Below are 23,404 nucleotides of genomic sequence, written 5' to 3' on the forward strand. Positions count from 1 at the left end.
GCTCACGCCAACCAACTAGCTGTACAATTGGCCTCGCTCAACCAAACCCTTAGCGGTTTAGCGTGGTTGGAGCCTTTGCTAAAAGTGGCGGCAGTTATAAAAGGGCCTACTTCTGAATCATAACTGCACAGTCTCTCTGTTGCCTCATGGAATTGCTGTGGTTTAAGCAATCTCGGGGCATGGCATAGACGGGCTGTGCCTGATCAAAAACTTGACATTCTCTTTCTGCAGGAAACAATGGCCATGTGCGAACTCTGCCTGGATGGCTATACTTGCTTTTCGATCCCTGCCTGTCGACAAAAATTTGGTCGCCCTGCAGGGGGAATTGCCATATTAATGAACAATGGCTTGAAGGCAGTGTTAGCCCTTATGGACACCTCTGATTCATGCCTATTGGTTAAGGCCTCGTTTGAGCACTGTTCTATCTCAACTCTTTTTCTCTTGTCAATTTATTGGAATCCAAACGTGGTGTCGTTGAACTCGCTTTTAGAAGTTTTGGATCGTATGTTGGGTCTTGCGGCAGGCATGTGTCCCGACCATGAAATTGTCATTGGAGGTGATTTGAATTCTTATCTGCCCCTCAACAATCCTGCATTGCCTACTCCCAACTCCTCCGCCCAACAAGCCCGCGTAGAGGAGATACCTTGGCACTCTTTTTTAAGGAAAGGGGGATCTATCCTATACAACTTGCGAATCATTCAAGTAGATCGTCCTGGAGGCGTAGTCAAGCCGCATCCCTCATTGACTAAATGCTGTCCTCGAGTGCGTGCACTGGGCTCCTCGACCCTATCCTTATTCGGGATGTGGGTCTGAGCGATCACCATATGCTGACTTCGCGCCTACACATTAAGAGTGTGGCCTACGAGGTTTCAGCCCCGGTTTGTCTGGTCAAAGGAGATAGGCACACTATCTCTGTAAACTGGCATCCGTCAGTGTGCCGGAAATTGGTGTACCTGGTTAACAGGGACCTGTTGGTGTCCATGATGATTTTTCCTCTGTGGGTAACATGGAAAAAATGAATGAGATAAATTTAGCAATGATTCATGGGCACCTAGCCAACCTTGTGAAAGACTCGCGCGACAACAGCAACTTGCGTGACTTCCGTGTTAATGTCGACGCAGTCGCACTATTAAAAAGGCAAAAAAACAGCGAGCTACACAAGATGAAATGAATGTCGTTCCACATTTCCGGCTACATTAGAGAAAAGAACTACATTGTTGCCCGATTTAAAATGCAATTAAAATCTCTTCAACAGGCTGCTTTCACTTTAGCCAATCAAAATATGATCGAGTTGCTATGCAAAAAAAGAACTCGTGAAGTATGGGCTATTCTAAGAAATCCGACGGGAAAAGTGGATACGCGAATGGATGCGTCCATCACAGGCGTAGAATGGGAGCAATTTTTTCATCAAAAATATGAAGTCCCTGAAACACACCTTTTGTCGGAAGCGCTGACAATGCAGCTGTCGTTCCCACGTGTTTGTCCGTGGGCTCCTAAAGATATCATATGGGCAATTGCCCAACTGAAATTTTCAAAGGCGGCTGGGCCTGACGGGCTACCTCCTTGCGTGTTCAAGGATGACCCGAATTTTTGGGCCAGGTACTTGCTGCCACGCTTCCAGCTGGTTTACGAATCCGGCAGAATTCCTAAATCATGGCTAAGGGCGACAGTGATTCCTATCCACAAAAAGGGTGCTTTAAGCAACCCGACAAATTTTAGACCTATCGCCTTAATCGATACATCAGCAAAAAATTTTGCAAAGCTGGTTCTCTGCGAGCTGGAAGCCTGTCTAAGTGCCTCTCCCATTTTGGCAAAAGCCCAAATCGGCTTTCGGAAAGGAATGGGCACCCAGTTAAACGCCTTGACTCTTGCCCATCTTCTACACGCCGCTCATTCTAAGACTACTGCCACCATATATATGGCAGCATTAGATCTCTCAGCTGCCTTTGATAATGTCTTACGAAATCGTCTGTGGCAGAAGATGTTAATTTATGGTATTCCTGCTGCATTAGTAGCAATAATAGCAGCTTTGCATCAAAACACGTCTTACAGGGTCCGTATTAACTCTGAGGGGCTTCTATCAGACATCATCCCCACGTGTATAGGGGTGAAAAAGGGGTGCAAATTGGCAGCGGTTTTATTTAATCTCTATCTGGCGGATATCGAGCAGATATGGCTAGGTACCAACTCCTTCCCGGTAGCATTGGGTAAACTTCGGCTACACTGGTTGGATTTCGCCGACGACGTAATCCTATTTGACAGGGTCCCTTTTGGTCTCCAAAATAAATTAAATACCTTTTATGAGTATTGCACTCTAAATAACATGACCATCAATCCAGCAAAATCTCATATAATGGTTTTTACTGCTAAAAAAAAATACCAAAATTCCATTTTTTGATTAATGAGCTTCCCATCACAAAAAAAGAAGAAATAACCTATTTAGGTTACCACCTGTCGAATGGAGCGTCTGTCGGTGCATGGCGCACAGTGTTGAATTCTAAGCTGGCTCCCTTGCTGGCCCAAATGAGAATAATTTTTTGAAGATACTGTAGATTCTCCCTCAGCCCCTTGTTCCAATATTATACCCTGAAGGTAGAACCTATTCGGCTCTATGCAACTGATGTCTGTCTTGTGAACTTGGGGCCTGTTTTAAATTTGCTCCAAGGTAAGTTGTGAAAAACTATCTTGGGTTTGCCTGGTTATCTCCCAAATCCTATCATTCTACATGAACTGGGTCTTTATCCTTTAGCAGACAAATATCAGGGGCGTATGGTAAATACCTTTTGTAAAATGCTTACGCCGCCTCCAAACTCCCTCTATGAGGATTTCCAAACAATGTTAGCTCAAAAACATCCAACTTCGATGTGCGAGTTTAACACCCGAATACAGGCTATTTTAATCTCTTTGAACATGTCACAACAAGACCTAATAGATCACCCGCATAAGGTCAAAATGCGTTTTTTTAAAAATTCATGGGCTCACAATTCGGACTTGATTGGGGGTTATTCCTCCTTTTCTACCTATGCCACATTTAGGCAGGCTGTCTCCCCTAGACTACCATATTTATTATGTTGCCCTGATAAAGCGGCAAGAAGAACCTACATGCGCTTCCGCTTCGACCTAATCCATACGGCCTATCGGATCAGGAATTGGTCCGCTTGTAAGGCCCAGGTACAGTGGGAAGTGTGCAGATTCTGTCTTAAGCCTTCCGAGAGTGAAACCCTGGAACATCTTTTTATGTATTGTGACTTCTTCGACAATCATAGGCGTCGTTGTTTGGGTGCCTTTTTGTATTCACACTCTACCTTTGAACGTCACTTAGTTTGGCTTTGTTGCATGCAGGGTAATACCACCTCAATTATTCTAGCAACAGTTCGACTTGTTCTTCTCATCGAAGAACAGCTGCTACAACACAACTTGGCCTTACAAAGTGTGTAGGGGTCTGAGTTGGCCAAATGTTTGTATCGTATTTATGAGATAGCCACTTGTTTTCTAGTAGCAGGTGCTGGGGCCATTGTCATCATTTTGATCGTCTTAGAAGAACAAGTTACTTCTTACCTTGTAAAGTTCTTTCGACGGGATGTTCCTCCGACGTATTCCTCATCTTAGATATATCCTTCCAGCTCTGCTGGTCTCGGAAAAATTTTTCTCTAGAGGGCGCTGTGCGTCGACGTCCCTCGAGTCGATGTCCCTCGACAGCCGCCGTATCGACGCTCGACGTCATCCTGCCTATAAAGGCCGCGCGCAGCGTCCGTTGCTCAGTTCCGTTTTGTAGCCCACAGTATTACTGTCTGGACTAGACTAATCACCCTGAAGGAGCGTAAGCTGCAACAACAAGGTAAGTAGAACTGCGGGGATGGATGGGAGGGTCGATGAGGAATACGTCGGAGGAACATCCCGTTGAAAGAACGTTACAAGGTAAGAAGTAACTTGTTCTTCGAAGGGATTGTGTCCTCCGACGTATTCCTCATCTTAGATAGGCTCCCATAGCAGTATTCTATATTCGGAGGAGGGAGTACTGACTTCACGCTGTCTTCTATTGATGAATAGAATGCAGTACAGCCCATCCAAACCTAGTCTCTTGACTGGAGGAGGAATCCAGATTGTAAAAACGTGTAAAGGTATGGACAGACGACCATGTAGCGGCCGCACATATGTCTTTAACCGGCACGCCTCTTTTGAGGGCCGATGAAGCTGCAATACCTCTGGTCGAATGAGCCCTAAGGTTTTGAGGGGGCTCTTTCCCTGCCAGTTTATAACACTCCAGAATGGCTAGAATGATCCATCTGGAAATGGTCTGCTTAGTTATTGGTAACCCCAGCTTGTGACCTGCGTAACCTACAAACAGCTGGTCTGCCTGTCTTATCCTGGCTAGTCTACTAATGTAAAAACTTAAAACCCTCCTAGGGTCTAGTCTGTGTAACCTCTCTTCCTCTTTCCCCGGGTGAGGAGGAGGATAGAAAGATGGTAGGGTAATCTTCTGAGTGATATGGAATTCAGAAACCACCTTTGGGAGGAAATTAGGCTTCACTTGCAGGACAACTTTGTCTTTGTGAAAGATTGTATGAGGGGGTTTACAAGAAAGAGCTTGTAATTCGCTCACCCTTCTAGCAGATGTAAGTGCTATTAATAAAACAGTTTTAAGGGTAAGGAATCTTAACGAACAAGAATGGAGAGGTTCGAAAGGTGTACCCATCAGGAAAGTTAGTACTAAGTTTAAATCCCATAGGGGAACTTGGAATGGTCTTGGGGGATAAACATTGGTTAACCCCTTTAGAAACTGTATTACCAAGGGTAATTTGAAATAGGATGGTTCTTCCGCAGTACGCTTAAAGATAGATAGCGCTGCGAGATAGCCCTTAATGGTGCCAACTTGAAGGCCTGAATTTGCCAAATATAGTAGGAAGGACAAGACCATTGGTGTACCACATGAAAATGGGTCGATATTCTGTTCTCTACACCAGCTGCAAAATAAATCTGTTCCAACGGCAGCGGTATAAAGACTTAGTTGCTGGCCTCCTTGCCGAAAGCAACACCTCCATATCATCATCAGGGAGGTCCCAATCCTTGTACCTCAGCCGTTCAGAAGCCAAGCGTGAAGGTTGAGGGTTTTGATGTCTGGATGGAGAACCTGACCTCCCTTCTGTGAGAGTAGGTTCTCTCTGAGAGGAAGTCGAATTGGAGGGCAGATGGACAAGTCTAGAAGGTCCGGGTACCACGTTCTCCTGGCCCAATCCGGGGCAATTAGGATCATGGTTCGCCGGAATCTTCTCAACCTCCTGATCATTTGAGGAATGACAGGGACCGGTGGGAACGCGTACAGAAGCGGAAACTCCCAGTCCACTATGAACGCGTCTCCCAGAGCTCCTCTCGGAGGAAATTCCCTTGAGCAGAACAGGTCGCATTTCCTGTTTAGGCTGGTGGCGAACAGATCTACCTGAGGGGTTCCCCAAAGGGCGAAGATCTCTTGAAGGACTTCCTGAGCTAGCTCCCACTCGTGGGAGACTGTGTTCTGCCTGCTCAGAGTGTCCGCTGTCAAGTTCTTCTCTCCGGCTAGGTGAACTGCCGATAGAGAGATTCCTTCTTGGATTGCCCAAAACCAGAGCTGCATCGCCTCTCTACACAGGGGTAGTGATCCAAGGCCTCCTCTTTTGTTGAGGTAATGCATGGCCACCGTGTTGTCCGTCATTATCAGGACGTTCTTCCCTTGTACAGCTGGCAGGAAAGCCTTCAACGCAAGTCTAATGGCTCTCAGCTCTAACAGGTTGATGTGTAGTCTGGACTCCGATGGAGACCAACGACCGCTGATGGTCAAGTCGTTCGCGTGGGCTCCCCACCCCGTGAGTGAGGCATCCGTGACTACTGTTATCTCCGGCCAGGGTTGCCAAAACTGTTCTCCTTTCAGAATGTTCTCCTGAAAGGCCCACCACTGAAGGTCTCGAGCCACCCTGCCGGGAACCTGAAGAAGATCTGTCATTCTCCCTGAGAATTGTGACCACTGAGTCCTTAGTGCCCACTGGAGGGATCTCATTCTCAGGCGAGCCTCTGGCACAAGGAAAACGCAGGATGCCATGAGGCCTAGCAACCTCAAAAAGTCGAAGGCTGGGAGACGTTGGGCATGCTGGAACTTGGTAACCATCTGTAGAATATCTTGAGCCCTCACCTCTGGTGGCGAGGCTTTTCCCAGGGAAGTATCCAGGATCGCTCCTATGAACTGGAGTCTCTGCGATGGTATCATTTGTGACTTCTTTAAATTGAGGGAGAAGCCCAGTCTGTGAAGGAAATGGCACACGTGATTTAGCTGGATCTGAGCTTGCTCCGGAGAAACAGCCCTGATCAGCCAATCGTCCAGGTAGGGGTAGACGTGAATCCCTTCCCTCCTTAGACTTGCAGCCACTACCGACATTAACTTGGTGAAGACCCTCGGGGCGGAGGTCAGCCCAAATGGCAGTACTCGAAATTGATAGTGAGAGTTGCCAATTGCGAACCTCAGGTATTTCCTGTGTTTGAGATGGATAGGCACATGGAAATAAGCGTCCTGAAGGTCCAGAGATACCAACCAGTCCTGAAACTGAAGGGTCTGGAGGATCTGAGAAAGAGTGACCATCTTGAATTTGTCTTTTCTGAGGAATTTGTTCAATTCTCGCAAGTCCAAGATGGGTCTCAGTCCTCCGTCTTTCTTCAGAATGAGAAAGTAGGGGGAGTACCAGCCCTTGTCCCTCTCCGCTACAGGTACCGGTTCTATGGCACCTTTCTCTAGCAGGTCCAAAATTTCCTGCAAGAGGAGCGGATCTGGAGCTTTCTGAGAGCTGATCCCCGGTGGATGACTCTGAGGTATACGTAGGAAAGGCAGGCAGTAACCTTGGGCGACTGTTTCCAATGCCCAAGCATCTGAAGTGATAGCCTGCCATACTGTCAGATGTTGAGTCAACCTGCCTCCTACAGGTGTCCTGTGAGGGGAGTCCTCAGAGTGGTTTTGGGGCGGCTGATGCAGATGCCGATGGTAAAGAGGCACCTGCTGTTGCTGCGGCTTTAGAATATCTACCCCGTCCACCTCGGGTAGTTCTTCTTTGACCCCTTTGAGCCGGTCGTCCTCTACCTCTTCCGAATGCGGAGTAAAAGCGAAAGGACTTGCCCCTCGCAGAGGTTCCTGTGGGACGAAAAGGAGTCTGACGGATTGCAGCTCCTAGGGATTTTGCTGCAGCTTTTGAAGTTTGCAGTGTCTCTAAACTGTCATCCGCCTTTTTCCCAAACAAAGAAGAGCCATCGAATGGCATGTTCAAGAGCCTGGCTTGCACATCTGGGGCAAAACCCGACTTTCTCAACCAAGCGAATCTCCTGGTTAATGTACTTGCCGCCATTGCTCTGCTGCTACTGTCAGCCGAATCAATGCCCGTCTGGAGGGATTCGCACATAGCGTCTTTACCGTCCTGTATAATATTCAGGAACGCATCCCTTTCTTCTCCCTCCGGGATGCAGTCAGCCGCTGTAGAAGCACACTCCCAAAGTGTATGGCTGAACCTAGCAAGGGTGCAAGTAGCATTAACAGACTTTAACGCCATGCTACATGCTGAAAAGACTTTCTTTGCCATAGCATCATATTTTTTATCGTCCCTGTCCTGTGGGACTGTAGGATAAGCCGTCTTGACATCGGTAGAGGATGCTGCTTGTACCACCAGACTTTCTGGGGATGGATGTTTAGACAAAAACTCTGGGTCTGTGGAAGATACCCTGTACTTTGCAGACAGTTTTTTATTTACTGCTGGTATTACATCTGGGGTTTCCCAGTTTGTCATGATCTTTCTCTGAAGAGCTTTATGAAAGGGCACCACAGGATCCTCTTGTGGGCCTTTGTCGAGAATATCCGTGAGGTCATCTTGCTGGAAAGATTGTGAAGGTGCAGACCACCCCATGAACTCTGTAATCCTGGCCATTAAGGCTCTGTAGGGGGTTTCAGCATGCTCCCCCGGGTCTGGCTTAGCAAAATCCACCTCAGGGGAAGTGTCTAACCCACTTGCCTCATGTAAAGAATCATGAAGATCCTTTAATCTGCGCTCTTCAGAGGAAAATTCCTCTCTAACTGGGGTTACAGGTCCCTGTAACTCAAATGTGTCTTGTTCAGACAAATCACCCTCTTCTAAAATTGAGGATATAGTTCTCAATTGTTCTGAACTCATAAAGGGAGTAAATCCCATTTCCAAGGCAGAGGGTGCCGAACTTGTCATTATTGGCCTCGAAAACGTCGATGTCGTCGACGCCGACGCCGAAGGCTTCTAGCGTGGCGTCGAAAACAGAGGTGGAGGCCTCGAGGACCTCGACAGAATTGGAATTCTACTCGACAATATCGACGCCATCGACGTCGAGGGCCTGGGGATAGTCACTGGATGTGTGGTCACCGTGACCTTTCTTGGCATCGACGCCGGTGTCGAGGCCGGCGTCGAGTCGACAGACCCGTGTGTCGAAGGGCCCTTCGACAACAGCGTCGAAGACATCGACCTCGACGGAACCTTCGTCGACGGAACCTTCGAGGAAGGTTTGGAGGTCATAGTCCTGCTCGAGGGTTCGAGACGCGCTCGAGAGGTTTCTTTCGCCGGGTACTGCGACTCGCGGCGTTTTTGACCTTCGGGTCTTTCGACCAGAGCATCGCTCTCGGCAGTCTTCGAGGGGGTCGAGGCCGCTTTCTCGAAGACGCTCATCATATTTTTTCGGAATTCCTCCCATTCAGCCCGGGAACTATGTTTCGTGGGGCAAGGGATTCTTTTTGGCGAAACAGAGGAAGAGGAAGACGGAGAAGGGGATCTTCGACGTCTCCTCTTCGAGTGCTTCGATCTCGAGGAGTGATGAGACCCACTCCGAGACCTGGAGCGCGAATGGTGACGAGGAGACGAATGTCTCGACTTCGTCGACGAAGAAGAAGCTTTAAAAGTCTTACCTTTCTCCAGCTTCCCCCTACGCTCCTTCAGGGCCTTAGCTGTCATGGACATACAGTCCTCGCATTCCGAACAATGGTGTTCCGCTCCCAAGCACCACAGACAATTTCTGTGAGGATCGGTCAACGACATCTTTTTCCCACAATCTCGACATTTTTTGAAGCCGGATCAAGGAGTTGTCGGTTCCGACGAGGAAGCCATCGAGTACGGATCGAATAACTCGAGGTAAATAGGATTAATCTGACTAAGAACTGAGCAACGGTATTCCGAGGCACCGAGTAAGCGCGGAAAAACGGAACTGAGCAACGGACGCTGCGCGCGGCCTTTATAGGCAGGATGACGTCGAGCGTCGATACGGCGGCTGTCGAGGGACATCGACTCGAGGGACGTCGACGCGCAGCGCCCTCTAGAGAAAAAATTTTCCGAGGCCAGCAGAGCTGGAAGGATATATCTAAGATGAGGAATACGTCGGAGGACACAATCCCTTCGAAATGATAATTCTAAAGAAAACCAAAATACAAAGTCCCAACACAACGTAAACCCTTTGTTATAAATAAAGACAATTCAGAAAGAAAAATAAATTCTGATAAAATTAAGAAGGGTAACATTATACCATCGAGATGGAGATCGCATGCTAAATGTCCTTAAGATAAAAAATTCTGCATTAATGTGGACACTCCTCAATGAAGCTAGTAGTACATCTCAGATGAGCATGCAGATCAATGCAATACCAGAAGAAGTATGGAGCGCATATTACAAGACCTTATATGCAGAGCATCCCCTATCTATTACGAACAAAGGTCGAATACATGATGTAAAATACCCCCTGCATTTTGATATTGATGATGTGCTATACTATATAATGAGACTAAGCTCCTCAAGAGCGGCCGGTCCTGACGGCCTCTCCAACCAAACCATCAAACCACACCCACATGCATGGGCAGAAATTCTTACAAGTGTCTTTTTACAAACAATCAATGCACAGACAATTCCAACATCGTGGAAAACATTGATTGTAATCCCCATTTACAAAAAGGGAAATCGATGCGACCTGAAAAATTATCGGCCTATCACGCTGTTCGATATTCCTGGAAAAATCTTTGCTAGGGTTATACTAAAAGAATTTACAAAGTGGACTGAATTAACAGACCTACAGGACCCAAATCAGACGGGTTTTAGACGGGGTCTTGGTACAGGGATTAATCTACACGCTCTAGCGCTTATAAAAGCACAGAAAAGGCAGAGGAAACAATCGATGTACATAGCTTTTATTGACTTTGAAGCATCGTTCGACTCTGTATCCAGAGAAAAACTATTCCAAAAAATGGAAAGAGATGCATTCCCCAACAATATCATCTTTTGGTCAAAGCAACTGCACACAAACATGAGCATTCAAATCAGACTCTCTCAGGACGGTAATCTATCACAATCCATTATCACATTAAGGGGTCTGAAACAAGGGTGTGTTCTAGCCTCAACTTTCTTTCATTTTTTCATAGGAGACATCCAGTATGAACTTGTAGGCTTTAATTCTGACCCTCCTAAAATGAATGGTATGCCGGTCCCCTGGGTGTTCTACGCAGATGACTTAGCTCTACTGGCGAAGACACCTACGGGATTGCAGGCTTTACTGTGTCAACTCAATAAATATGTTGTTGCAAATGAATTGAAAGTAAGTGAATCCAAATGCCCGCATATTACAACACAAATTTGGGAAGTTTTCCTTAAAACTTCTGATCACCTTTTTTAACCAAAAGGTAGCACCAATTCTATTGTATGGGGCTGAGAATAGAGCTTGGATGTATGAAAATCTATGGGCATGCATAGAAGGTAAATTCTGGAAATCAGTCCTAGCTGTACCTAAGTCAACATCAATTTGTACAATTTGTCACAAACTGGGACTGGTATCCCTCTATGCGATGTACAGATGGAGAGTTTGTTCACTCTACAGGAAGTATATAATCCCTTCAAAGAGATTTTTACTACTGAATATAATATCTACCTATGTCTGTAAAACAGCCTATACACAAGCACAAAATTGGAGAGTTAAAGTGCAGCAGTGTTTAAATTCAGAGGGAGTGTCAGAAGATGATTTGATTGCAAATGCAAATGCCATTAAGATGAAACTACGTAGAGGCAATTGGATTAGAACTAGAGAGCAATGCTCCAACCTAACATTGTTCATAAATCATGACCTGATGCATAGGACAATGAGTACTTCTGAACCATATATCACTATATTACCAGACCCAGTAATGAGATCACCATACATGAGATTTAGAGATTTAGACTTCATCTACCGTATACTAGAAAAGTTATCTGTAAATTGAATAAGAGTGTAACAGAAGGAAATAATTGTCGCTTTTGTGGAAATCTAACTGTGGTAGAAACGCTCAAACATGTAATATCAGAATGCCCGGCACTAGTAAATTTAAGAACTGAGTATTTCCTACGATTCTTTTCTTATGCGGAATATAGGACATCTGAGACAATATGGAAAACAATCTTCAACTCGCATAAAACATCTATGAATATAGCGGTAGTACAATACTTGCTGTCGTTAAATTTACATCAAAAAAAGGAATAGTAAAGATGGGTCTAGTACAAATGATGAAGTAAGCATTTGTCTATTCCTTATAAGGATTTGATCAATTTTAAGATGTTTTATTATTCTTGTATCAAATGGGCACAAAATGAATGAAAAAATTCTTTAGTATGTTTTTCTGCTCCTTTTTACTTTCTAACATTGCTAGTATACATTTTTAATTCTTGTATCAAATGGGCACAACATGAATGAAAAATGTCTTTTTAGTTTTTTTTCTGCTCTTTTTTACTTTCTTACATTGTTAGTATACATTTTTTAAATAGAATATTTTAAGGACATGACATGAAATATACAAAGATAAACTTATCGTGTGTATTATAAAAATCTGTGATCTGGATCATAGGCTTTTGTCTATATCTACTCTGTTAGGGAAATATAGTCCCAAAGTCATTGATGTTGGTATCTGTTGATGATTGAAATGTAAAAATGTAAGTAGATTTTATTGTGGATTGTTTAATGCTCATTTTGGAAAGGCTGTCTTTCGCCCATATCAAAATGAAAATAAAAAAGACTAAAATATTTTTGAATTGAGACCAATCTGCTCATCTATTTTATTTCACTTCGCCTTCACAGAAACTGAGTGTTGATGGCCACGATAAGAGGGCACTGTGGACTATCTTGCTGCCTATATATATTTGGGGCACGTGTCTTGCCTTGGACACAATGTTACATGTTTGTTTTGATGCAGGCTTGCTCATTCTCTGATGAGTGCATTTAAACAAATTGAATGGGACTTCATAATGAAAAAAAAACTTAGGCCAACTTTCTTCAATTTTTTATGTGGTAACTGATTTCTTGCTCCACCTTTTGTCCACGAATGAAGAATAGGTTTCTATCCTGTTAGGTAATTTATTATTTCTACAGGTTTTATGAGCAGCTTTTTTCTCTCAAAGGATTTGTAATTGTACCAACCCCTTTGTAGGGGTCCTTGCATGCTGATCATTGATATGTGGTACATGTTTTTCCTGGTGCTGTGTGTGTTGGTCTCTGGGAGTTGGCTTGGGATCTATTTATTTATTTATTTGTGCATTTACGGCAATGCCCAAACCTTGAAGTATCACAGGGTTAGTACATCAAGTGTGAGGAGCATGTTACATTAGAACGGTAAAGAAGTGACAGTTCAGAACAATACATTTGGCACATCATTACTCATACTTATCGAACAGCCAAGTGTTGACACATTTTTTGAAGGCAGGGAATGAATGTTCATTGTGAATGTGTGCTGGCAGAGCGTTCCAAAGTGTAGGAGCTGTAATGCAGAAGCTAGCCCCACCTGCTCTTTTTCTCTTGAAGCGGGGGGTGAGCAGCGAGATACTGGAATTGGATCTAACCGAGCGTGTGGGGACCGATTGAATAATACAATTAATTGTTTAGATACAGGGGGGGTGGGGCGTCTTTGTCCACATAAGCTTTGATAGGTAGCCAGTGTGTTTTGCGTCTAGTGGCCGAGGTATGATCAGAACTTTTGAGGCTGAGGGCGGAGCGTAACGCTTTATTTTTGAGCAATTGGCGTTTTGATAGATCGCTCTTGAGGTACCCATGAGTAGCACATTGCAGTAATCTACAGTATCAGGGCTCTAGCAAGCAAGAGTGATGTAATTACTAGGTGAGAGGAATTGCCTACTCAGAGCTATGTGTCTGGCTGTATAGGCGTGGATGAAGAGAGAGCGTTAATTTGTCTGTTCATAGAGAGGTCAGGTTCAAGGTGGACACCAAATGTCTTTATTTGCTTAGAAACCGGGATGGGTGTACCGTCAATGCAGGAGGAGGAAAATGTGGAATCAAGGTGTTTGATGCGGTGCAGTGAGCCAATTATGAGGAGCTCAGTTTTCTTGTCATTTAGGCAGAGGTTGTGGGTGGCCACCCTGTTTTGGATGGTGTTATAGAGTGCATTGATTTTGGTAGTATCAGCAGAATGGTCACCTGTGAGCGGGACGAGAATTTGAGTGTTGTCCGTTAAGTTGGTATAGATGATGCCATTCTCATCCAGTGTATCAAAGAGGTGTTTTGTAGAAGTGTTATACAGGGTGGGCGACAGGCAGGACCCTTGAGGTACACCTAATGTTGCTGGGATGGCGTCGGACGCCAATTCCACTATGGCCACTCATGTGGTCCTTTCACTGAGAAAGGATTTAATCCAGTCTGTGGCTTCATGGGAGAATCGGAAGTGCTGAATGAGATGCTGGCAGAGGATATTATGATCAACCAGGTCAAAGGGCGTGGAAAAATCAAGCAGGAGGAGGATGGCTAGGTTGTCGGAGTCCCTGATAATATCCATCTGTATTTTTAGATCTAATAACACAGTTTCTGTGCTGTGTTTAGGACGTAAGCCAGATTGTCTTATGCCTATCAGGAGGGGCGGTAATTAGTCTGGATCGAGGAGTGGTGTGATCCGGGACACTGTGCTAGTTGCGAAAGTAGCATTTGGGTATTTTTTAAATCATCAGGGTTCACTTTCTGCTCCGGAGCACATGGATATATAATAGGGTGCTAAGTGGAGTCCATGTATATTGAATGGATGTATAGTATGTATATTGTGTGGGTTTTTGAAGTATTTGATTTTATGTGTAATTCTTTTAGGATAATTGTGTTTTCCCTGATGAAGATGTGGTAAAATTGATCCAAATACGCTCGTCCTGCCCAAATTCATGGAAATGGGATTATGGAAATTAACTAGTGTCCATTCCAGGATATATATGTCACTAAATTTGTCAACTGTGCCTTTGTTTTTTATATGGTTGTCTCGGTTTGATTCACAATGTTATAGTTATGTACTTGTATGATTGTGCATGGTGAATGTAGACCTGGGGATGTTTGCCTGTATTGAAGAATGTTGTTCATTATGGTTCTAAGAGAAAATCATTATGGTTCTAAGAGAAAACATTATTCTTTTCATTTTCCTGCATTCATTTATTTGTCTTGCATTTATTCTTGAGTCAATCAATATTTTGTATTAATTAAAACATGTTTTTGATACGTTTGTTTGTAATTGTTGTCCTCTGGATAGTTGTTCTTCTGTTGCTCAATTTTGGGTTTCCCCAATCGAGTGAGTTGGGAGTTAGTTATTGTACTGTCTGTTATGCAGATATACATGGAAGTATGTGGGGTTATGTGTTGTGCAAGGTAACAGGGTGAGGGAGGTTGGGGTGCAGGGTAATTATACTGCGTACTCCCAAGGTGTCATTCCTCTTCCCATAGGGGTTTTCCCTCCCCATGAGACCCACACCCTGAGTACCACCCCCAGGGGGACTATCGGGTAGCATTCTCACCTCCCTCGACTCATGGGAAGAGGCTTCCACCATAGAAGCAATGACCACATCTTGGGATTCGTCACAGCCTTTAGACAATAAGATCAAACACTCAGGACCAACCCATTACACAGATAAGTGAAACACCAAGTCACAGATAATCAAGCACTGAATCACCCACACTAACATCTACTCACGTTTGCTGATTAACATGACCCCTAATATGTGCTGTATTAACTATATCGCAGCATGGTACACAAAACTTGAATACATTACTGGAGGTTTGAAAGGAAGGGAATGGCAAACGATTCCTCAAAGGGAACAAGGGCTATAGAAATATGGGGAAATGTTGTACTTTACCCATCAAAAAGTGGCACAGCAGTCCATCCTAGCTGTGACTGTGAATACAGTTGCAGATTCTGCCCAGCTCGTGGTACCACGGCTCCAGGTCTCTGACCACTCGAATCTGGCATGTAGACAGCATCCATGCCAAACAATTGTACTAGCAGCACACTCTGTTCATCGAGATAAGGGTGCAAAACCTAGGAAATTGGACACAAAATATGATGGTGTATTGCAAATTACAGATGCAAAGTTCATACATTCTACCAATGCTTCACACATGTATACTTCAACAGCTCTATTTAAGACAAGGGGCTGACTCAACATTCCAGCATTCTAATTCTAGCCTTTTTGCCTCTCCTTGTACTGGTAATGTGTACTTGTAACTGTTGTTTTTTGTTTTTTTGATTTCTTACTGTGTCTTGTTCTATTGAACGTTTTGCAGATCCATTAAATACAAAACAATATTTCAAATAAAATGTCATTAATTTCATCTGATCATAAAATCAAAATTCACATTTTAAATACCTAAAAATGAATACAGCATCTAAAAACCTTAACATATTCAATTCAGCAGACGAAAAACATGGATCGAAATACGATAAAGTGCAAAGTGCAGTGCAGTGAGAGCTGAGTTTAAGCAATAAAACCAGAATTCTTCACTCCTGATGTAATCTTTATCATGGACAAAAGGACTCACATTACAAATATATAGGCTGCCTATCAATGTACCTATCAGTCTACAACAGTATCTGTCATGGGAAAATGAACATACTCACCCCTAATCCCTCCACCGGCAGCTGGTTGTATCAGAGTTTAGTTCATGCAGTGCAATGTTAAGCTCCAACCTTTGGATTTTGTCACTTGTCTAAATATTCTAATGCCCTCACTCTAAAAAGAAGTGAGGAGGCGGGACAGGGTGGGATGGGACTGTGGGCAGATGGTGAAGGGGGTGACTTGGGGAGAAGAGAGAGTGGTGTAGCACTGGGGGAAGACTTTGGGTGAAGCAATAATCACGCAGGGTGGAGATGAGGGAGGGTCAAGTCTCAAGGATGAGGCTGAGAGGGGTGGATCTGATGGAGGTAGGAACTGGGATTGAGATTAAATGGTAACACATTTTATCCTCTGGCTTCCATCCAAATAATCTTGAGATATCACCTAGCAAGCCTTTCAAACAAAGCATGAATCAGCAGGCCTAGATACTATTTCTAAATGATCTGACAAACTGTTTTGTTTCTCTCTTTGAAAAGTTCCTTGTAACAACCCTTCAGCACTTCTATGGGAGCCTGGTGTGGCAGCACAGAGGTGCAAGGCTGTTAAATTGCCCAGCCGCAGTCCTTGACATATCAGTCAAACACTGCAAAAGGATTAATGGTGTAGAGAGGCACACAGATGTCAATAATTTCAAGGTCAATGTCATTAAATGTAAGAAATGATTCCAAATAGTTTAGGTTCCATAGATGCTGATCCTGAGCTACAAGATCGGTAAACAGAAGAAAAGGCGGGTTCCACAACATCAGTGGAACTTGAGCTCTGTGCACACTTTTGTAGTGAAAACCATGCTAAATGAATTCTAATACAAAAATACAGATTTTAATAAACTCAAAGTTAAATAAAAGTTACATGAAACAGTTCAAATTCAATGACAGTCACTTCAAAACACTTAGCATCAAACAATGACAGTGTAAGATAAATCAAATACCATTTCTTGGTGCAACATTTGTTTCAGTGTTACCAATTTCATACAGATTAACAAATACGTTCTCATAGATCCAATGCATAAATTAATGATTCACAGAAAATGTATCAAAAAACAAAGCTTTTTTTCTCTGAGTCCATTAGTGAGATACTTTCTGATATACATTTAGATGTCCTTAACAGTATATCCTGTCTCTACACGACACGTTTCGGGCTTCAATGCCCTTCATCAGGTGTGTACAATTCAAGAGTTCAAGGAACTCCTACAAATTAAATATAAAGCATCATCAGTTTCACTATTTGGTTTGTACTTGCATGTTATCATTTTTTATCTATTTTAGTAAGAAACCGAATTGACCTTGGCGTGCTGGCGATGTGGCCTGGCTAATAAAAGTAAAACGGTATGCGTCTGCTGATATTTCGATCTTCCTTTACTTCGAGAGTTGGAACTGTGAATGGATAAACATAAAAATAATCCTCCATGAGTGGAGTCATGAAAGATGGGCTAGAACTGGCACCAGTCGCTAAAATTGATGGCGCTGGGTCCCAGTTCTGAGGCCTCCATTTATTCAGTGCACAATCGTTCTTTTAAAGCAATGAAAATAACCCTTGTCACAGAAAGGTAAGATTATGAACTTGAGTCAAATTTTTTTGTCTCAGCTGTTGCCTCTGGAAACGGATGTTCCGATTGATTGCAAGGAACTGGTTTTTCAAATCTACCTGATATATGAATAACTCTGTTTTAACTCGCCTGTAGCGTTGTTCTTGTTTTATTTAGATCTGTAAATATACCTACTTCCTATTGTCCGGTTGTGCCTCACAGGTTCTTAGTTCGTATGTATACGGGTTCCTTTTAAAAGGTACAGCCGCGTGTTCTTTGATTATGGATTGCTACTGCGATCCCCGACTCGCCTTGTGTAGTTCCTGTGAAGAGAGAATACTTGAATGTATCTCTTTTCTTGTCGCGAAATGTTAGGTAAAGTAAACCATCTATTTCCTGAGTTATGTAAGGAGCTGTGTTTTATCTTAATCTGGTTCATAGCGATTTCATGCAGGTTCGCATTCGGCTTCTGCTCGATGTTAGTTGTTAGAGCTGGTTGCTGTGGTGATTCGCGTGCTCGCGCTCCATTCGGGAGTCTGAATTAACTAGAGGAAGGACTGAAAGATAGACTTTTTGTCAGGCGGAATGTCTGAATTGTGTTGGGCACTTGAGATCTATTTGCTACCGTGCATACGAAAACATCCAGTTACTTGCCGAAATCTCAGTTTACGATAGATTTGGCATGTTTTGTCTTCCTGTATTGATTCAAAATATTTCATAATTAGTGGCGTTGTATTTTGATGGATTCCAACGTATTGAGTCTACATTCTCAATTGCATTGGCATCATCAGTCAAACACTCATGCGCATGTGGAGTGAAACACTGCAGAAGTTGGTGACACTGAAATCTAATCACCCCACAATGCTGTGCTTCAAGGAGAAGGCAGCATCCAGAGGGGTTCAAGCAAGATGCACAAAAGAAAACATGAAGACACAGTAAGGTCACTCTGAGCAATACAGTTTAATTGTGGAAACAAAGTGATATCAAGATGATGGCTAGTTGCCATGAAAACAGGGAAAGGGGGTGTCCCTACAAGGTTTCCACAGTTCTCATTCCTGAGGGATAATGCAAAAATGAGCACAAGAAGTGGAATGTAGAAGAGTCCCAGCTTACTCTTGTTGCCCTTCCTGATTCATTGATCCCTAACTTTATGCTGGATCATCTCCAGTCTATGAGTGAACATACATCTGAAATCACTTTAGATGAAAAAGAAAGCAGGTGGCAGGGACCAGCTCTGAAAAGATGCACAATTTTTGAAGAAGAGCCTAGTAATGATGCTGAGAGGGAGATCTCTGAAATGGAAAATACATCAGAATATACCAAATGGAAGAGTTTAGAAACCACTGTAAGGAAGGCATGGTATCAAAGTAAGACAAACGCAAGTGACCACAGTTCAAACGCGTTTATTGAACTTTATCAAGGGTGTGATAAACACCTATCTAAACCTAAATCTAAAGATGGAAGCAAGCTACAACCATTAAATAATAATAACGCACTCCTAGTGGAGTCTCGTCAAAATAAAAGGGCCTATACTAAAGAACCTATTGCCAATCCTTACAGCTAATTTACAAATAGGGTGGGGAAATGTTCATGAAAAAGAAAGAAGTGTTCACAAAATGATAAGTCTGGATATTCAGGCCGTTGGCCTCCCTTCCCCATGTTTTCAGCATGGGACAAAGTGGTTTACTCGAGCATAGTACACTATTGGGCTTCTTCGGCACGAGGACACAGTTCCATTACAAGCATCAGGGCCTTCTATACCCAAGTCTCTTAAGTTATCAAAAGTCTCTTGATTCAGAGGGCCTAATGTATCAAACAAACAAAAAGTTCCTTTACGAATATTAAAGTCGGGCGATTCACTCTTCACCCTGGATCCCCTCAGCTGGGCTAAGATCCCTTTTCTACCAGAATTTTTAGTTTGGATCCCCCTCTTTCGGGCTCACATCCTCTTCTCCAGTGCTTATAGAATATATTTTCTAAGGTGACTCATGGTTCACCCCGGATCCCCCTCAGCCGAGCTCAGATCCCTTTCCAACAATTAGTCTCCCCCAGCCATGCTCAGACTAATTACAGTTCGTATTAGCTAGCGAAGACTTTCAATGTGCACAGGGTTTGGCTAGACCCGTTGCAGGACCACTTCGATTTCACAGTTCACAATTTTACACTTTCAGTTGGATACCTAACAGGCACCTTTGAGAGAGCACCCACGTGGCTCCGGACCACTCTGTATATTTCATCTACTTTGGTTTCAAAAATTCAGTCACTCCTTGGATATTCAATTATATATGCGTCGCTTATCACATACGCATTACACTCTGTTGCTTGCAGATTTCTTCATACAATGTTACCACTTACAACCTTGGTTCTAACACAGACAGGTCTGCCATCAGTCTCCCCAACTCACCGGCTGTGCTGACTTTACTGGAGCGGCTTGGTTGTAGGAGCCAAGGACAGTGCCACAGCGGCACTCACTCCTCCCCGCCTTGGCTATCGATGCAGGATAGCCCTGGGTACCTCCGACACACAATGCACCTTTCTTCAGCTTTAATTCCTGGTCTTATGTTTTTTATTCCCGTGAAAGTAGTGGTTTTCTTCATCTGAAAAGGCCAACGGCAAATTCCCTCCTTGCAGCCCTTTCTGGTCTTGCCGTCTTTCTTCTTGTATTAAACTGCCATCTCGGAACTGCTGCTCCTCGTGTGTTTTGCCTTGCTCTGAGTGTGCTTTCGTGCTATGCCTTTTATCCGTGTGGGGAAGTGTGATGGAAGTTAGGTGTGTGTGTAATTATCAGTAATTGCCTGACTCTGCCTGACCCTTGTGTTGGGACATGTCCAGTGTACGGCTCAGGTGTTAGTCTGTTTTCTTTCACAGTGAGCTGTCTGTGGGAATGTGCTTGTGTTGGGAAAGGGCGGGGGATTGAGTTCCTAGATATCCTACCTGGTAGGATGGGTAAAAGGTGTTATTGGGAAGGCGATACTGCGTCTCACCCTCCTGTGTCCCTCTTCCATTCCCCGCCTCCAGGTGATCCTGCCTCACTGGTCCACCCCCAGGAACTGGATCTAAAACCGATGGCTGTGTCCCGGCCACCTGGATGACAGATCGCTGGGGACTAGCGGGTGAGACACCTTTAGGTGTCTCACATCACGGATGTCTCAAGCTATGTTTTCAGGAGTCTATCTTATAGTTGGGTGTTGCCCACAGAAGTCCAAATGCAATTGTAGGTAAAAACAAACAAACTCAAACAAAATGTCAGAATAGTCTTGTCAATAGGTTGACCATTTCAAGTGTATTCTCCAAAGGTTCAGGATATTTATAGGTACCTCCCAGTCATCAAATCTCTATGGTTTTCCCCCCCAAAAGTCCATTAGATTGTCTCCTGTTGATGGTTGGATACTGTTGTAGGGCTGACTCAGACCAAAAAGCACAGCAAAACCATATCAAGCTTTTAGTTATTTACAAGTTGGGCTAAATAAAAATAAAATATGATCTGCTCTAACCCAAAGTCATCCGATAGGTTATTCAACTTAGTTCTAATTGGGCCTCTCCTCCTCTGGGAGAACCCACAATGTACCCATTGAACCGCCTGGGCTCCCTGATGTTCCCAACTTCTTGTTAAATGTCCCTCTTCTGTTCTCGTATGTTCGAAAAGGGGTTTCCTTAACCGTTTTTACATCGCTCTGTGTTGCAGCCTCTAGGTGTTTCCAAACTCTTCTTAGGTGCATGGCTAGTTGCAGGCTTGCAAGGATCCTGTACCGAAAGACAAACTCTAGCGTGCAGTCCTGTCAGCAAAAGAAGCCATGCAGGTGAGATGAAAAGGTATCCCTTGGGACCTGTCCTGTCCAGGATCTTTCCTGCTTCTTCCTAACGTATCCTCTCAGGACCACTCCCCTACCACCTTCCGATCCTGTCTTGGGCTGACCTAGCCCACTGGAGCATTCCATTTCTGTCCAACAGAAGCACTGCTATACTCCTCTTCCTAGTTGTTGTCCCACTAAGTGTTATTACGTCCTCTGTTCCAGCACATCAACCTCCTCCAATTACCACTGCCTTCTTCTTCCTTGGTGTTATCTTCTCCTTCACTCTTGATGTTTACACCTCAAGACTTACATTGTATAATCCAGATGTTACCACTTCTTCCTCTCCTCTGGATTTTACCTCCCTCCCTTATGATTGATGGTACCACCCCTCTTCCTTCCTCCTTGGTTTTACCACCTGTGGACTAACACTTTTCCCTCCACATGATACAAGCTCCTCCTCTCCACTGCTGCCATCGTCAGAATTCAATCTTTATTTCAAAACAATTTCCATAAAAGAAGATTCAAAATTCCAAATCACAATAAATATATTGCAAACTGCCAGAATGTACAGTGTCATCTTAAAACTTTCAACTAAGATAAATCTAATTTACAATTATGCATTAAATCAACAAAAACCTTTAATAAATAAATATTGTAAACACTACCTATTGTGAAGAACCCCAGGGCGTCCTCACTTCTTTTCCCCCGAGGATCCTCTGCTCAGGTGGCCATCGCTTTTGGATCCCGACCCTGGGTGAGGATATGCGAGGGAGGATCACCTGGGGGAAGGTAACGTCTTAGGGTGAGACATGGTTTCCCCCTTTCCCTTGTCAAAGTGAATCGGATATTCCCCCTGCCTTTGTAGGCTATTATTAGTCTTTGTCCCTTTCTTCCTCCCAAAATGGCCCACAACCATTTCATCATAAGACTTTGACAGGGAGGAAAGAACTGGGAGTTATGCACACTTCCATTCATTCATACCACTTTGGTACTGAGACGAGGAATATGGCTTTGGAGGAGTTCCATTGGAATGGCCAGGCATGTCCAGCTAATAGGCTTCCCCACGATCAGGCTAGTGAAGTAAAGGACTGATTCCTGCTAACCTTTAACCAGTCCCAGCTGTATACGAAGGGCAACTGCCCAGCAGAGTGGGAGAGATGGCCTGGAGAGAAGGACGCAGCTCATAGACGCGGAGAGAGCTGGAGAGGAACTGGCTTCAGGGAAGCTGGGTTGAACAGAAGTATGAAAGAGACACCAGGGCCAGAAAGGGCTGTGAGAGGGTTGGAAAATACGTTGTCCTCTCTGCTCGGTGTCCACAGCAGGAGCTGTGAGACACCGAAGCCTCCTGAGCAGTGCAGATTGCTGCCAGAGCAAGAGGTGCTGTCGGTAGCTTCTGCAGTGGAAAAGCAGAGCTACATGAGGTAAAGGAAGGCTAGCACTGCTCGCTGTGGCTCCCCTGAGGAAAAGGCTGAGAGAGTGGAAGCCGAGAAACAGGAACGAGAAGCCTGATGAAGCGGCCGCATACCGGTGAGTGGAAAGAAGGGAACACTCGGACCGAGGTGCTCAGGAGGCTGCAAACAAGCATGTCAGAATGCTGAACAAACTGAAAACTATTATAAGGGGTATTGGAGGCCAAAGCAAGTGATTCTGGATACTGATACTGAACAAGCAGCAAGATATTGCAAGTACTTTTGGGTTTTAATTTTGAATATCGAACAAGCTGCAAGGTATTAGAAATACTTTTGAAAGTTGCAACAAGCATTATTGAACGCTGAACTAGCAAAAAGATATGATGAACATATTTAAGTACAGTACAAGCAAAAAACAAATGGTGAACATTTAAGAATGAAGTAAAAGCAAGGTGGTGCAAAGGGGTAAAACAACACAGAGTGAGATGTGTGAGAAACAAGTTGTGGCAAAGCCAAAAGAGTGCCAAGAAGAATGCGAAACAAGTATTGGCCAATGATACCGAAGTCCAAGGAACTACAGGTTAAAAGAGAAAACTTGTGCTGGCAAAAGCATGAAGAATACAGAAGCATAACAAAGTGGCTAGGGTTAGTGGTTGCATGACCTGTAATGGGTGGACTGTGTGGTCTGACAACTGTGCCTAGACAGAGTGACCCCTACTTGGAAAGAGCCAAGGAAAGCAATTATAAAGAAGCTTGTACGTTGCAACAATTGTTAAA

General features: G+C 44.0%; 1 protein-coding gene across 1 annotated transcript in view; it reads right to left on the minus strand.

The window, feature by feature from the left end:
- LOC138488252 (uncharacterized) overlaps window positions 1–23,404 on the minus strand; it is a 2,582,589-nt gene that overhangs the window by 599,113 nt on the left and 1,960,072 nt on the right. The window contains exon 26 of the mRNA XM_069615092.1: window positions 15,144–15,325. Within this exon, the coding sequence (XP_069471193.1) occupies window positions 15,144–15,325 (182 nt within the window). The remainder of the gene's footprint in view (window positions 1–15,143; window positions 15,326–23,404) is intronic.

Source organism: Ambystoma mexicanum, chromosome 9 (assembly GCF_040938575.1).
Source record: "Ambystoma mexicanum isolate Mex_15411 chromosome 9, UKY_AmexF1_1, whole genome shotgun sequence".
Taxonomy (NCBI): Eukaryota; Metazoa; Chordata; class Amphibia; order Caudata; family Ambystomatidae; genus Ambystoma; species Ambystoma mexicanum.